At 39.0% G+C, this 17477-nt stretch overlaps 1 protein-coding gene across 1 annotated transcript in view; it reads right to left on the bottom strand.

Moving 5' to 3' along the window:
- The window catches only part of LOC136882733 (protein FAM98B), a 131765-nt gene extending 124633 nt beyond the window's left edge, over positions 1–7132 (bottom strand). The window contains exon 1 of the mRNA XM_067155149.2: positions 6966–7132. Coding sequence (XP_067011250.1) covers positions 6966–7003 — 38 coding nt within the window. The 5' untranslated portion in view covers positions 7004–7132. The remainder of the gene's footprint in view (positions 1–6965) is intronic.
- Between the last annotated feature and the right edge of the window lie 10345 nt (positions 7133–17477).

Below are 17477 nucleotides of genomic sequence, written 5' to 3'. Positions count from 1 at the left end.
CTTACAACATTAAGTGTAGAAAATCGTGCGCTAGGACAAGACAAAAGTTTTGAGCAAAATTTCCAGGGAGACCCATTCCTATCAATCGGACGATAAAACAACCGGCCAAGAGATCAAACATACAGGTTCAGTAAACAATAAAAAATGTAAAGGTCGTTATCTCCTTACTGAAGCGTGTTTCGTACGAGGATCATAAATCAAAATCTGTGGCCCCCTCGTAACCCAGACTTAACGGCATGTGATTTTTATTTGTGAGGAATGTTAAAAAATATAGTTTATGGGAACAACCCTCACACACAAAACTTAAAGACAATATAAGAGTAGCAATTGCATCCATCAGTGTTGAAGACCTTGGTAGAGTAACCGAAAACTTCATTAGGAAATGCCGATAATGTTTGGCAGCGCATGGGGAACATTTTCAGCATAAACTATAAAAATGGTGAGTAAAATGTATGATAAATGCATAATATGATTCTGAGCGTAAACTGTAAAAATGTTAAATGCATGATAATGATTCTGAGCACTGTATTCTGCCATACATACGCACGCGCGGTAGCCGGCAACTGAACCGTCACTGGCGGCCAAGATCAAGCGAGAAAGTCCTTGCCAAGTATAAATAAAGACCCTGTATAATCGGAGAGAATGCTTTCCCAGAGCTTACATGAACCACATGTCAAACTGACTGGCCTGTAATTTTCAGCTTTTTGTCTGTCAAATTTTCCTTTATGCAGAGCGGCTACTAGGCCTATAGCAACTCTCCATTCATTTGGCATAGGTCCAGTTCCCTCATGCAAACAGTAAATAAATAAGTCCTTCAGACACGGTACTACATCCCAACCCATTGTCTTTAGTATATCCCCAGAAATGTCATCGATTCCAGTTGCTTTCTTAGTTTCCAACTTTTGTATCTTATTGTAAATATCTTTGTAATCATAGGTTAATTTCAATACTTCATTAGCATCAGTCACCACCTCTATCTGGACGTTTTCCTTGTATCCAACAATCTTTAAATACCAATGAATGAATACTCACTTCTGAAGATACACACTCCCCTTCTTCATTAATGATTCCTGGAATGTCCTTCTTGGAACTTGTGTCTGCCTTGAAGTACAGTACCTATACATACCCTTCCGTTTTGCACTACAATGGGTACGACTGCCAATTATGCTGGCCATCATATTAGCGTATGATGGCTAAGAAATGATATAGGCCTAATGGGTGCAGAAATATTCTCACGGAACTGGAGTGTGTATCGTAGGATAGGAATGGTAGGAGGGGAAGTATTCATTCTGGTGAAAGAAGAATTTGTAAGCTACAAAAAAGTTGATGAAAAACATGAAATTCTGGGTGTAAGGCTCATCTCTAAAGATAATAGGCAACTTGATGTCTTTAGAATGTACAGACCGCGAAAGGGTAGCGCTGGCGCTGATTCAGAATTATTTGATAAGATAATCAGCTATGTGGGAAACGATAAGGAAACAAACGTGATTGTAGCGGGTGATCTCAATTTACCAAATGTCAATTGGGAAGGTAATGCGAACGACAGGAAGCATGAACAAATGGCAAATAAGTTAAAACGGGAAGGGCACCTGATTCAGAAAGTGATGGAAACAACTAGAGGGAAGAATATTTTGGATGTGGTGCTGATAAAACCAGATAAGCTCTATAGAGAAACTGAAGTAATAGATGGCATTAGTGATCATGAAGCTGTTTTTGTCGTAGTTAAAAATGAATGTGAAAGAAAGGAAGGTATTAAAATTAGGACTATTAGGCAGTACCATATAGCTGATAAAATAGGCAAAAGAGAGTTTTTAAAAAGTAACTATGATCGCTGGAAAATGGTTAAAAAAAAAAAAAAATTGTAAACAGACTCTGGGATGGGTTTAAAGCAATTGTTGAGGAATGTGAAAATAGGTTTGTACCTTTAAAGGTGGTAAGGAATGATAAAGATCCGCTATATTATAACAGAGAAGTAAAGAGACTAAGAAGGAGGTGCAGGTTGGAACGAAATAGTTAGAAATGGTTATGGAAGTAAGAAGAAATTGAAGGAACTTACTAGGAAACTGAATCTAGCAAAGAAGTCAGCTAAGGATAACATGATGGCAGTATAATTGGTGGTCATACAAATTTCAGAGAAAAATGAAAGGGTATGTATAGGTACTTTAAGGCAGAAACAGGTTCAAAGAAGGACATTTCAGGAATCATTAATGAACAAGGGGAGTGTGTATGCAAGAAGTATTCAGTCAGCAGTATGTAAAGATTGTTGGTTACAAGGATAATATCCAGATAGGGGATGTAAGTAATACTAAAGAAGTATTAAAATTTACCTATGATAAGAATGACATTTACAGTAAGATACAAAAGTTGAAAACTAGAAAAGCAGCTGGAATTGATAATATTTCTGGGATATACTAAAGGCAATGGGTTGGGATATAGTACTATATCTGAAATACTTATTTGATTATTGTTTGGTTGAAGGAGCTATACTAAAGGAATGGAGAGTTGCTATAGTAGCCCCTCTGTATAAAGGAACACGTGATAGACATAAAGCTGAAAAGTACAGGCCAGGGATAAAAGGGGGATAGAAGATTTGGCAAAGCATTCTTTCTGATTATATTAGACATGTTTGCAAAATTAATAACTGGTTTGACAAAAGGCAGTTTGGGTTTAGGAGAGGTTATTCCACTGAAGCTCAGCTTGTAGGATTTCAGCAAGATATAGCAGATATCCTGGATTCAAGAGGCCAAATGGACTGTATTGCAACTGACCTATCTCATTTGATAGGGTAGATCATGGAAGACTACTGGCAAAAATGAGTGCAATTGGACTAGAAAAAAGTGTGACTGAATGGCTGGCTATATTTCTAGAAAACAGAACTCAGAGAATTAGAGTAGGTGAAGCTTTATCTGACCCTGTAATAATTAAGAGGAGAATTCCTCAAGGCAGTATTGTTGGACATTTATGTTTTCTTTTATATATATATATCAATGATATGTGTAAAGAAGTGGAATCAGAGATAAGGCTGTTTGCAGAGGATGTTATTTTGTACAGAGTAATAAACAAGTTACAAGATTGTGAGCAGCTGCAGGGTGACCTCGATAGTGTTGTGAGATGGACGGTGGGCAATGGTATGATGATAAACGGGGATTAAAGTCAGGTTGTGAGTTTCACAAATAGGAAAAGTCCTCTCAGTTTTAATTCCTGTGTTGATGGGGTGAAACTTCCTTTTGGGGATCACTGTAAGTATCTAGATGTTAATATAAGAAAAGACCTTCATTGAGGTAAACATATAAATATGTTTGTTAATAAAGGGTACCGGTACAGATCTCTGCAATTTCCTTGCAATCATTTAGGAAAAGGCTAGAAAAACAACAGATAGGGAATCTGCCACCTGGGCGACTGCCCTAAATGCAGATCAGTAGTGATTGATTGAGCTATTATTTTCATTTCCAAATTCTAAGGTTTTTGTCCCTTGAATATTTTAGATAAAATCCATTTCTGTTCATTTAATCTGATGTGCATAACATCATCACTAGTCCCCTTCTTTTATAATTATCATCATATTATCATATTATTATATAGGCTATATATAACAGTGTTTGGTAACAACAGACTTGGCATCGGCAGTCTAGATAAGTACGTAAGTTTTTCATTTTATTAATACTTGTAAATTTATTTTTTGTCATTACTAGTTCGTGTTATCACTAAACTTTCTATCATTGACAAGTTTATGCAACATAAACAATACTGTACATATATAAGCATGTTTTAAGTGATTTGATAGAATATGAGGATGTTCTTGTAGAACAAAACGTATCATTCTTTGTACATTAGAGTATTTTTTTTCAGGTATGTTTACAGTGTTATAATTTATACTTTTAATTGCAGTGTGTTTGACAGACTGAAAAGTTTTTGTTACATTTTACACATATATACACTCAGACATAGGTGAAGAAAGAGGGCTTATCCTGTGCTTCAAGATCTCTTGTGGAAATCATCTTCATATAAACTGAACTTTAAAATGAGTCTTCGATAATTTTGAAATCATTTAACCACCTTCTTAGTGCCACCACACACAGAAAGCTAAACTAAGCTACGCTAAGCAATGCCAAGCTGTGGTGTGCTATGGCATGAACAGAAAGCTAAGCTAAACTATGCTAGGCAGCAGTTTTATTGTCTCGCTGTTGTAAATAATCAATTACTTTCTCTGCACTACTGCTCGGTGGCATGATTTTTCTTTTTTTCGAAGGGGTTCAACTGACTGAGATTGTGTAGGTGTGGGGGCGGACGGAACAGATGATGAATCAGATATATGTGATAAGGAGTGTAGGTCATCACATTCCGCACTCTCAGTCATCTGGGCGGCTACTTCAATTATCTCTTGACGTCGATATGTTTCCTGCCTGTCAATGTTTGAATGTGTGCTGTAAGGAAAATTAAGCTATTAATACACATCCAAACGTATATTAAGAAATGACACATGGGGATCTGTTTATGGAAAGTGAACATACTGAACTGTCCTGGTCCTTGTGCTTCAAACGCAATTATTAATGTTGTTCATTTCATTAGTGAAATGTTGTCTTAGCTGCAAAACATAAGAAATCCAGACGTTCTTATTGTCTTATAGCCTAGAATGAATTACATGCGTTTTAAATTATAATATACTCAACATGTAAATTCACTTATAACTTCATTGATTTTTAACATTTTAAAAATATGTTAGTCATGTCTGTCTGTCTGTTAGGCCATCAGCCCAGAGGCTGGTTGGATCCTCAAACAGCACCACCAAAGGCCATGCAATTATTGGGAAACCACAAAAACCAATCGCAGTACCAAAATGAGGCGTACTAGGCAAGATGAGGAGTGAGGTAGTTTGCCATTGCTTTCCCCACTGGGCCAGACAGTGCTATTGTAGCACAGTTAACCCTATGAGCAACACCTTTCATGACACAACAGACACACTGGTTGTGCTCTGAATGTCATTTTTCAGTACCACCCATACTCCAGCAGCTTCCATATTGTCACAGCCATGAGTGAGACTGGGACTTCGGAAGAAGCTACACTTTGCTCTGGCCTGTGCCAAGAGATGGATGCAAAATTACTGTATCCATACTGCGTTAAAATGACAACTCACCTCCTTGTAGAAATATAAGGCAGAAGGAATTCCATTTGTTTGTGGAATCTCTTCATTTTTCCCTTCCTGTCCACTTTTACCCTCTTTTTGTCTCTTTAGTTCCTCGCTAAAACAGCCTCACAGTATTTTTCATAAGTTTTTAAGTTCTTTACCTAAAACAATATATGCTATTATTTTACTTTTCACGTTCTCAGTAACTGTTGATATATTTAAGAATATGGCATAGAATTGCACAAAAGCGCTTCAACTGTATCTGCTAAATTGTAAATAATGTGCGTAAAGCCATGTGAAAAAACTAGAACAACTAGAACTGTCAAAATTGTGATTATATAGCTAATTTATAAATGATAGCCTACTTACAATCAATTAGAAGTACTGTACTTATTTCCTGCCAACAGTTTTCCTTTCTTATCAAGCCTCTGTAGTAATTTGATGACATGTCATAAAGGTAGGGATACCTTTTCACCTCCTCAATTAGTCGTTCTTCTTTTGGCCTGTTACCCATTGCATTAAAATATCGAAGTACTATACCAGAAGAGACTCACACGACACGACTAAATACACACGAAAGCCTGCCAGACCAACTGCTCAGAAATGAAAAGCGCATGCGTCAGACCAGCTACAGCCAAGAAAATTGCCTGCCTAGCGATCTGTCTAGCTTAGCTTAGCTTGGCATAGTATAGCTTAGCATAGCAGCCTGTGTGTGTCACCGCACTTAAATGCATTGGGAGCGATATTTTTCACAACACCGCGTAGCTTAGCTTAGCCTAGCTTTCTGTGTGTGGTGGCCTTTACAGTGCCATCTTGCATATTATGATGCAACCAATAATGACAGGCAAATGAAGGGATAACAGGTTATTAGCCTACTACAGGAAGATGTACTATACGCGCACTTTTTCTTGAGCCCGGAGCTCCCTAGTGCTGAATCGGTAGACCTGGTTATCTTCGACATCCATATCGGCAACCTTTGAAACACAAACTATGAATCGCTTATTCATCGCTGTGCGACATCTTGCGTACACTTTGCAAACTAGTACTGTTGTTGTTTACACAGCAAAGCCAAACTACATAATTCATGCTAGTAACAAGGTTCGCATTGAGAAATGTTATATAATGTTAAATAATGTATGTGTGACACAATTGTTGACTTAAGATAATAAATGTTTAGAAAATTCATATTGATCGATCATATTATCGATTCAATTCAGATTTCATTTCCATCCAGTTGGCAGTATAACCGGAACTGGCAGCACTCCCTCCTTGCTCCTCACCCCGTAAAAATCGGGCTCAAGAAAAAGTGCGCGTATAGTACTCATCAAATAAACAGTGTAGGCCTATACATAATTTCATGACGCGTAATATGGGTTACTGCAAAATAACTTTTTGGAGCATTCCTCGCTTAACTAAGGACCGCTTACGTACAAAAGAAATGTCATGCAAAATATCCGGTGAGTTATTGCCCAAATGTCAACATAACATTTTCACAGAAATATTCAAAACCTTTTTTTTTTTTTTTTTTTTTTAACTAGTTTACTAACACAAGACAACAACATTCCGATTCTTTATTACGGCTACAACTACACTCTGAAACCACGACGCAACTAGTAGCATTTTATCTTACCGTGTCCAGACAAAAAGAAAAAGGTTAAAAATCAGACGTACGAAAGGTTTACAAGACTAACATGGAGTTATAAAATATAGAATATTGACGTACAACGTCTACCAGATTCTCAAAACAAAATATTGACATTTTAGGAGTATAACGTCTATAAAATTGGACATCTTTAAGGTTAAAAGAGTGTAGACAGTCATGAACAGCACATGGTATTACCCAAGATCTTCGAGTGTGTCAAGGATATCGTTTTCCATCTTGCTTTTCTTTAAAAATCCTGATTACTTTCAATTCCAATCGCACCTTACAAAATGTACTAACACATTATTACACCCATAACATTACGCATTACACACTTCGGCACACATCAGCTCTTCACCACCAACTCGTCTAAAGCCGGTTCCATAGAATATTTATATCAAAGGGGCTGCAGAATTGGTTAAACGAATTTCCAAGAAATGGATTCTTTATGTGGCAACGCTGGACGTAGGCGATGGAGAATATAGTAAACATGCAATCCTCATGATTGTGTCAAGATTTTATTTCTAGCTAAATTACCCGTTCGTCATAAGGATTTATGAGCAAGGATTAAAGTGGTTAAATGAAGGTTGGCCATTAGAACTTCAGTACATGTCACGCAAGATTAGTACCGCGGTAGTACCACGGTTACCGCTTTCATCGGCAATATATACGCGCGATATGACTGTCCTATGTTTATTTTTCTCGCAGACGACTTGCACGACTCGCCGATGCTGCCAGCCACTGTACCTAGGAACTAAATGGTACTGAGTCCCTGGACCACAATTACATTTGTTTTCACATAGGTTAGGTTAGGTTAGGACTATGTTTAATTTTATCGCAGGTTAGGTTAGGTTAGGTTATTTATTTTTCTCGCAGACGACTCGCGGTTAGGTTAGGTTAGGTTAGCCCTGGACTATGTTTATTTTTCTCGCAGACGACTCGCACGACTTAGCCCTGGACCACAATGACGTTTCTCTTCACATTAATACACCACGGCATTCTATGTCTCTTACTGGTCACGAAATGATAGGATTGATAGAAGCAAAGCCTACTACTTCTTTCTTCGTACATAGCGCATCCAGTGGATCTGGCCATTGTTGATACAGAAAACATATCTAATTATATTGACATGGCATCGTGCGATGGATGTGTTATTAATGTAACAAGTTTTTCAGCGAAATACAAGAACAATTTCAATGATTTACTTCAATTCTATGTACGTCACAATTTGATTTCAAATAGCAGAGTACTATATAGAATGGTGTGGCCGTCACGTCAAATTATTAGTGAATGAGAAGTTCAATCGTGTTGTTTTTTCGTGTCGTCGCCTAACCTCCACTACATTAAGGTTGGTTCCATTTACATACATTCTTCTTCTCTATTATACATTGTTTATCATTCAGGTTACATTTCCTTGTGATTTTTTCATCCGGTATGGGGAGCGCTACGTACTACTAATAATTAGGCCTCTATTTCTTTTTTATATTCAATCACAAGTCGCGCGGATTTAAGCCTCTATTACGTATTCATATTTAAGCATAACTAGCGCTATCTATGGTTTCAAGTGTTTAGAATCGTAATTACTGCATCGAAACGTCTCAACTATTTCATCATGTTGTTATATAATCGTGGCTGGCGTTGGCACGAATAGACTCTCCATGGCCTGAAGATTTGCCCTATGAAATGTCACTACCATGGTTCAACATACCAAGATATAGTTATTCTTACCGTATTTGTTTTATATGCTCATTCTTTGACATTGCCTCACTCTTAGGTCTTTTCATCGCGTAAGTTGGTCATAACTTCTCTCTCTATTGAATTATGGGAACGACATTTTATTGGACTAGCCTTCAACCAATGAGAGTGTCCATTTGCCCATCATTATTAATGTAATACAAACTTGCGTGACAACATCTGAAGTTTTACCGGTTGGCCCGCAGGTACGTATGTGTGACTTACAATACGCTCTTGTAGACAATATTTACGACCTTCTCATCGGATACTTGTCCGACTCGTTTGCTGAATGGTTAGTGTACTGCCTATCGGTTCAGAGGGTCCAAGGTTCGATTCCCGGCCGGCTGGGGGATTTTAACCTTCATTGGTTAATTGTGCTGTCCACAGCATCCCTGCAACTCCCACACACAACACTATCCTCCACCTCAATAACACGCAGATATTTACACATGGCAGATGCCGCCCTACCTCATCGGAGGGTCTGCCTTACAAGGGCTGCACCCGGCTAGAAAAAGCCACACGAAAAAATCGGATACTTAAATATATAATTTAATAATAATAATATGGCGAACGAAATGGAATTCGATGGGGAGCTATCAATATTAATGGGGCTTATGGAAGAAAGAAGGTAGAACTGGCTGAGTCAGCAAAGAGGATGCATCTGGACGTGCTAGGAGTAAGTGATATTCGGGTAAGGGGAGATAATGAGGAAGAGATAGGAGATTATAAAGTGTACTTGACGGGTGTTAGAAAGGGAAGGGCAGAGTCTGGGGTAGGGCTCTTTATCAGGAATACCATTGCACGCAACATAGTTTCTGTTAGGCATGTAAATGAGCGAAGGATGTGGGTAGATTTGTCAGTGGGAGGAATTAGGACAAGAATTGTGTCCGTGTATTCACCATGTGAGGGTGCAGATGAGGATGAAGTTGACAAGTCTTATGAAGCATTGAGTGACATCGTGGTCAGGGTCAACAGCAAGGATAGAATCGTGCTAATGGGCGATTTCAATGCGAGAGTTGGGAATAGAACTGAAGGATACGAAAGGGTGATTGGTAAATGTGGGGAAGATATGGAAGCTAATGGGAATGGGAAGCGTTTGCTGGACTTCTGTGCTAGTATGGGTTTAGCTGTTACGAATACATTCTTCAAGCATAAGGCTATTCACCGCTACACATGGGAGGCTAGGGGTACCAGATCCATAATAGACTATATCTTAACAGACTTTGAATTCAGGAAATCTGTTAGGAATGTACGAGTTTTTCTCGGATTTTTCGATGATACACACCACTATCTGATCTGTAGTGAACTAAGTATCTCTAGGCCTAAGGTAGAGAAAGTGAAATCTGTCTGCAAGCGAATAAGGGTAGAAAGTCTCCAGGACGAGGAAATTAGACAGAAGTACATAGATATGATTAATGAGAAGTTTCGAACAGTAGACAGTAAGCAGGTTCAGGATATAGAAAGTGAATGGGTGGCATACAGGGATGCTGTAATAGAAACAGCAAGGGAATGCCTAGGAACAACTGTGTGTAAAGATGGGAAAAGGCGAACATCTTGGTGGAATGTAAACGTAAAAAGAAGGCTTATCAGAAATGGCTCCAAACAAGGGCCAAGGCAGACAGGGATTGGTACGTAGATGAAAGAAACAGAGCGAAACAAATAGTTGTTGAATCCAAAAGGAAGTCATGGGAATATTTTGGTAATAACCTGGAAAGGCTAGGTCAAGCAGCAGGGAAACCTTTCTGGACAGTAATAAATAATCTTAGGAAGGGAGGGAAAAGTGAAATGAACAGTGTTTTGAATAATTCCGGTGAACTCATAATAGATCCCAGGGAATCACTGGAGAGGTGGAGGGAATATTTTGAACATTTCTCAATGTAAAAAGAAATCATCATGGTGGTGTTGCAAACAGCCAAGCTCATGGGGAGGAGGAAAATGATGTTGGTGAAATTATGCTTGAGGAAGTGGAAAGGATAGTAAATAAACTCCATTGTCATAAGGCAGCAGGAATAGATGAAATTAGACCTGAAATGGTGAAGTACAGTGGAAAGGCAGGGATGAAATGGCTTCATAGAGTAGTAAAATTAGCGTGGAGTGTTGGTAAGGTACCTTCAGATTGGACAAAAGCAGTAATTGCATCTATCTATAAGCAAGGGAACAGGAAGGATTGCAACAACTATCGAGGTATCTCATTGATTAGTATACCAGGCAAAGTGTTCACTGGCATCCTGGAAGGGAGGGTGCGATCATTCGTTGAGAGGAAGTTGGATGAAAACCAGTGTGGTTTCAGACCACAGAGAGGCTGTCAGGATCACATTTTCAGTATGCGCCAGGTAATTGAAAAATGCTACGAGAGGAATAGGCAGTTGTGTTTATGTTTCGTAGATCTAGAGAAAGCATATGACAGGATACCGAGGGAAAATATGTTAGCCATACTGGGGGACTATGGAATTAAAGGTAGATTATTAAAAGCAATCAAAGGCATTTATGTTAACAATTGGGCTTCAGTGAGAATTGATGGTAGAATGAGTTCTTGGTTCAGGGTACTTACAGGAGTTAGACAAGGCTGTAATCTTTCACCTTTGCTGTTTGTAGTTTACATGGATCATCTGCTGAAAGGTATAAAATGGCAGGGAGGGATACAGTTAGGTGGAAATGTAGTAAGCACTTTGGCCTATGCTGACGACTTGGTCTTAATGGCAGACTGTGCCGAAAGCCTGCAGTCTAATATCTTGGAACTTGAAAATAGGTGCAATGAGTATGGTATGAAAATTAGCCTCTCGAAGACTAAATTGATGTCAGTAGGTAAGAAATTCAACAGAATCGAATGCCAGATTGGTGATACAAAGCTAGAACAGGTCGAGAATTTCAAGTATTTAGGTTGTGTGTTCTCCCAGGATGGTAATATAGTAAGCGAGATTGAATCAAGGTGTAGTAAAGCTAATGCAGTGAGCTCGCAGTTGCGATCAGCAGTATTCTGTAAGAAGGAAGTCAGCTCCCAGACGAAACTATCTTTACATCGGTCTGTTTTCAGACCAACTTTGCTTTACGGGAGCGAAAGCTGGGTGGACTCAGGATATCGTATTCATAAGTTAGAAGTAACAGACATGAAAGTAGCGAGAATGATTACTGGTACAAACCGGTGGGAACAATGGCAGGAGGGTACTAGGAATGAGGAGATAAATGCTAATTTAGGAATGAACTCGATGGATGAAACTGTACGCATAAACCGGCTTCGGTGGTGGGGTCATGTGAGGCGAATGGAGGAGGATAGGTTACCTAGGAGAATAATGGACTGTGTTATGGAGGGTAAGAGAAGTAGAGGGAGACCAAGACGACGGTATTTAGACTCTGTTTCTAACGATTTAAAGATAAGAGGTATAGAACTAAATGAGGCCACAACACTAGTTGCAAATCGAGGATTGTGGCGACGTTTAGTAAATTCTCAGAGGCTTGCAGACTGAACGCTGAAAGGCATAACAGTCTATAATGATAATGTATGTATGTATCTATGTATGTATATATAATAATAATAATAATAATAATAATAATAATAATAATAATAATAATAAATGTATTGCAACCAAATGGTCATAATATATACACTTAAATACACTCAGATATACATCAATAATAATAATATACAATCAATGCGTGAAAAAGATAATCGGTTATTGACACAATTGTGTCAAGCTTCCTTTTCTACGGACACATTCGATGGCATGGTGTATATCACATCGTTGGACGCAGAAGACACATACGCAGTCTGGTCCTGGTTTGTGAAATCCCAAGGTTCTGCATACCTTATGGTGGAACCCCTGTACGGCAAACCTGGTCACTGTATACCTCAGATCATATCCACCACGCGTCCAATCCCTGTTTATCATTGCATCAGTTGAGTAAAACTCATCCCATATCACAGCCCTCTTTGATTGCAGTTCTTGTAGCAACTTACTGCAACTTCTTGTCGCTGAAAGTAACAATCTAAATATGCCTTCAATGAAGTACGCTTCCTTTGCAAGAACGTATACTAGATTTGATGTTGTATATCTAGAGACACATAGAACTATCTTCAAGAATCAGACTTTCCAGCTCTTGTAGTTATCTTTTCGAGAGATGTTCCCATATTAGCTCTAGACCATATATGGCTGTTGGAACAACTTTCGTATTAAACAGAGCCATGACTGTCCCCAAAGATAGCTGTGGAAAGTGTTTAATATCACTAATGCTTCGTATAGCTGCGATGACTCTCTCCTTTAGGTGTATTGTGAACGTTGTTCCTGTTACCTGTATTGTAATCCCCAGATATTTGTATTGGTTATTAATTCGTAACTATTGTCCTTTACATATGATACAATCATCCTTAGATAATTTTCCTCTCCTCCTGAAAACAACCAATTCGGTTTTGTTCGCATTAACGCCCATTTTATTTTCTTCTGCCCACTCTACGATTAAGTCCATGGCAACTTGTAGTTCCTCTTTACTCTCAGACGCAATAGCCATGTCGTCCGCATATACATATGCGTTAACCTTCCGCGTTTGCTTCTTGATTTCATTGATTGCATTCTGTGCGGAGATATTGAACAGCAGGGGAGTTGGTGAGTCCCCCTGCAATACCCCATTTGTCTGCCGGATCCATATTGACGTGCAGAGATTGTCACTTATTTGAATATAGTTCTCCGATAGTATGTTGGTAACAAGTCTTGTGAGCCAGATACGACCAACGATTTCCTCTAGTTTCTAACAAGTTTCCGCCTATCTACTGTATCAAAAGCCTTGGAGTAGTCTTATATAACGAACATTTTGCCTTGCTTTTTTCTGGTTGTTTCATGAATATCTTGCAGGAGGCATTCCACTGCCATCAGAGTCGATCTCCCGGCTCTAAATCCGAACTGTTCGTCAGGTAGAAGCGGGTCTGCTATTCTATTGATTTTCTGAGTTATCAGTTTGGTGAGAATCTTAAAAGCTGCTGATTCAAGAGCCACTCCGCGATATGATTCCGGTTTGTTTACTTCTCCTTTCCCTTTGTAGAGCATCTTAACAACTGACTAGCTGATGTACCCGTGCTTCGCTACGGGATTCTCAGAAAGACTGACTTGGCGGTTTTCCTAACTGAATTACATAGGTCATTACAAAAACGTCAGTAGGAATGTAGCGACTGAAAGCAATGTTATCATATAAAATACGTGGTCAAATGAAAAACCGCACACTTTCTCATTTTCAACGAACAATACTACGGTGCCGATCTAACAGTCCAAATTTCCAGAGCTAGGCTGCTATAATCGGTACGACGAGGAGAGTTGGTCGTGTGATTAGAGGCGCAGCTGTGAGCTTGCATCCAGGAGATAGTGGATTCGAACCCCACTGCCGGCATCCCTGAAGATGGTATTCCGTGGTTTCCCATTTTCACACCAGTCACACCAGGCTGTACCTTAATTAAAGCCTAGGCTGCTTCCTTCACAACACTATTCCTTTCCTACCCCATCGCCGCCATAAGACCTATATGTGTCGGTGCGACGTAAAGCAAATTTTAAAAAAAACCGGTACGCTGCAGTAATCCTATCTATCGGGGATGAGTGGAAACAGAAGACAAAAAGCACATCACAACAAACAATGGTCAATGTAATGTTATTGTTGATAAAGTTTGTGAGCTTTCTATATTGCAGGCCTTCACATTAGTTTTCTTTCGACTCTATGATATTCGGGCGTCTTACAAAATTATTTATACCGTAGACTGTAGTTCCTTATTCTCAGACTTTACATATCTATTTTCGCTAAATTCTGTTTACCCATTTTCTCGTGACTCGGCGCTGATATGGACTTAGTAACAAAAATCCAAATTCATGAATATCTCTGTGATGATGTGCGGTATGGTAACAATGTATGAGACATAAGTGATCGGAAATTTAATAACTTCTTACATACCTACTACTAACTTGCGACATAACTAAAGTTAGATTAGTTATGTAGTATTTATCGATACGACCACTAATAACATAAATAACTTATTTGAGAATTACATTTCAGGCCTTCCCCTAAACTACCATTTCACTCAGCGTGAATAAAATAATTTATAGCCTAGATTGTAGTGGTTCATCACCCGACTTGACATACCGATTTTCATTAAATTCTCTTCAGCCGTTTTCTCGTGATGCGTGTACAGACAGACAGACAGACAGACAGACAGACAGACAGACAGACAGACAGACAGACAGACAGACAGACAGACAGACAGACAGACAGACAGACAGACAGGCAGGCAGGCAGACAGACAGACAGACAGACAGACAGACAGAAATTATGGAAAAGTAAAAAAATGCATTTCCTTGTTACTGTGAACATGACAGATACAGAAATAACATTCTCTTCTAATTCTGAGCAATGTACAGACAAAACTCTTATTTTATATATATATAGATTACATTTCAGGCCTTACCCTAAACTACCATTTCACTCAGTGTGAATGAAATTATTGATAGCCTTGATTATAGCGACTTATTCCCCGACTTTGCATACCAATTTTCGTGAAGATACGACCACTAATATAATAAATATTTGAGAATTAAATTTTACGCCTACCCCTAAACTACCATTTTTCTCAGCGTGAATACAATTTTGTATAGCCTGTATTGTAGAGTTTATTTCCCATCTTTGTCTACTGATTTCCGTTAAAATACGACCACTAATAATATAAATATTTGAAAATTAAATTTTAGGCATTTCCCTAAACTGCCATTTCACTCAGCGTGAATACAATTATTTATGGCCTAGATTATATCGACTTATTACGCCGACTTTGCATACCGATTTTTATTAAGACACGACCACTAATAACATAAATATTTGAGAATTACATTTCAGGCCTTCCCCTAAACTACCATTTCACGCAGCATGAATAAAATAATCTATAGCCTAGATTGTAGTGGTTCATCATCCGACTTTACATTCCGATTTTCATTACATTCTCTTCAGCCGTTTTCTCGTGATGCGTGTACAGACAGACAGACAGACAGACAGACAGACAGACAGACAGACAGACAGACAGACAGACAGACAGACAGACATTACGGAAAAATAAAAAGTACATTTCCTTGTTACTGTGGACATGACCGATACAGAAACCATTTTCTTCAAATTCTGAGCAATGTGCAGACAAAACTCTTATTTTATATATAGATTTTCTCCATACAATTGGAATGTTATATTTTACACTTGAGATCACTTTTCTTACGGCTTCTTCTTGAGTGAAAGTACTGCATGGTTTAACTTCTCCTTCCATTGTAGGTGTTAAGTCCTGTTTTCATAGTATATTTTCCATGTATACCTCCCAGATCTCCATTGGTATGTCTGCTGGGAATCTTGGTTGGCTTGGACGCACTGCTTTGTAAGGGTTTTCCTTGATTTCCTTCATTAGCTTCTGATATTGTACTTCAGTGTAACTGGCTTTCTTTTCCTTCAAAAGAGTTTTGTATGCTTTTCTAGCAAATTGATATTCTGCTAGGTGGACGACGTCCATACTTTGTCTGGCTACTCGCATTTTCTTCAAAGTTGCTTGCCTTACTTGGAAGCACTCACTGTCGAACCACTCTTTGGCTTTACGGTTACCATTCCATTATTATTATTGTAAAATATTTGTGTAGTACTGGTGTAGTAGAGGTATCCGTAGAAACTCTTACTAAAATATTGTTGAAATTAGGATAGGCTTAATTGCAGTTTGGAATTGTGTAGTTCTTGTGTATTACTTTCGATATTCAGTAATTAACAGCAGTTTTTATCCTGTTAGGGGTTGTAGGATTAAAAAAAATAGAGCACGACTAAGTAGTATTGTAGTGTAGTCGTATATTAATTACCTTATTGTTGTGTACTATCCCAGACAATATATCCCTCCGTTCATTTATATTTTTTGCAAATAAGTTACTTCATCTTTTTTAATTTATAATTTTCCCCCCGTAAAGAATGGCTAAGGAGCGCGAGTGTGCTTATTGTGGTTGTGGTGAGGCATTGAGGGGTATGAGGGAGGAGTTGGAAAGTTTGAGGGAGATAATTAGGATTCTCACAGAAGACAGGAAGGAAGATAGGACTCCCTCAAACAATGTACAGGTTACAGTAGGTGTACAAGAGGGAGGGGAAGGAAAGGGAGGAGTTGTAGAAGACAGGTGGTCTAATGTTCTAAGGGGAAGGAGATTGCAGGCCAAGGGCTCTATTCAGGATCAGAATTCAGGACAGGTGTCTGTGCGAAATCGGTATGAGTCACTCCAGGTAGAACAACCGAGGGAAGATGAGGGACAGGGAACTGTTGCTGAGATGCATGGAAGTAGGAGGAAGGGAAAAGGTAGGAAAGGGAAATGTAGAGTAGAGGATAGGAAAAGACAGGTGGAACAGGGTCATGGGAAGGAGAAAAGGGAGGAGGAAGTAGCTTCTGCAGCTATCAGGAAAGATAGGGCTGACCAGGAGGGGAGGGGATCAAATGAGGTGGGTAGGGTTGAGGCTCTGGTCATGGGGGATTCCATCGTTAGACACGTGGGGAAAGTGTGTGGAGGAAAGGGAACCAGGGTAGAATGTTATCCAGGAATTAGGTTGAGGCAGATGTTGAGGAAAGTAGAAGAGAGGGAGGAGGGGAAGGAGAAGGTGGTAGTGTTTCACGTTGGTACCAACAACGTAAGGCAAGCTGATATAAGTACCAACATAGTTGGAGATGTGTGGGATCTGGTAAATGCAGCACGGGTGAAGTTTAAGAAAGCGGAGATTGTTATTAGTGGAATACTGTGTAGGAGGGATACTGACTGGAGGGTGATTGGGGATTTAAATCAGACTATGGAGTGGGTATGTGGGAAACTGGGAGTGAAATTTCTAGATCCTAATGGGTGGGTAGGAGATAGGGATCTGCGCTCGGATGGCCTTCATTTAAACCGCAGTGGTACGTATAAGTTAGGAAATTTGTTTGGAAGGGTAATAGGGAGGTACATTCAGGGAAAC

Source organism: Anabrus simplex, chromosome 1, assembly GCF_040414725.1.
Source record: "Anabrus simplex isolate iqAnaSimp1 chromosome 1, ASM4041472v1, whole genome shotgun sequence".
NCBI classification, from domain to species: domain Eukaryota; kingdom Metazoa; phylum Arthropoda; class Insecta; order Orthoptera; family Tettigoniidae; genus Anabrus; species Anabrus simplex.
This window is presented reverse-complemented; position numbering and strand designations above follow the sequence as displayed.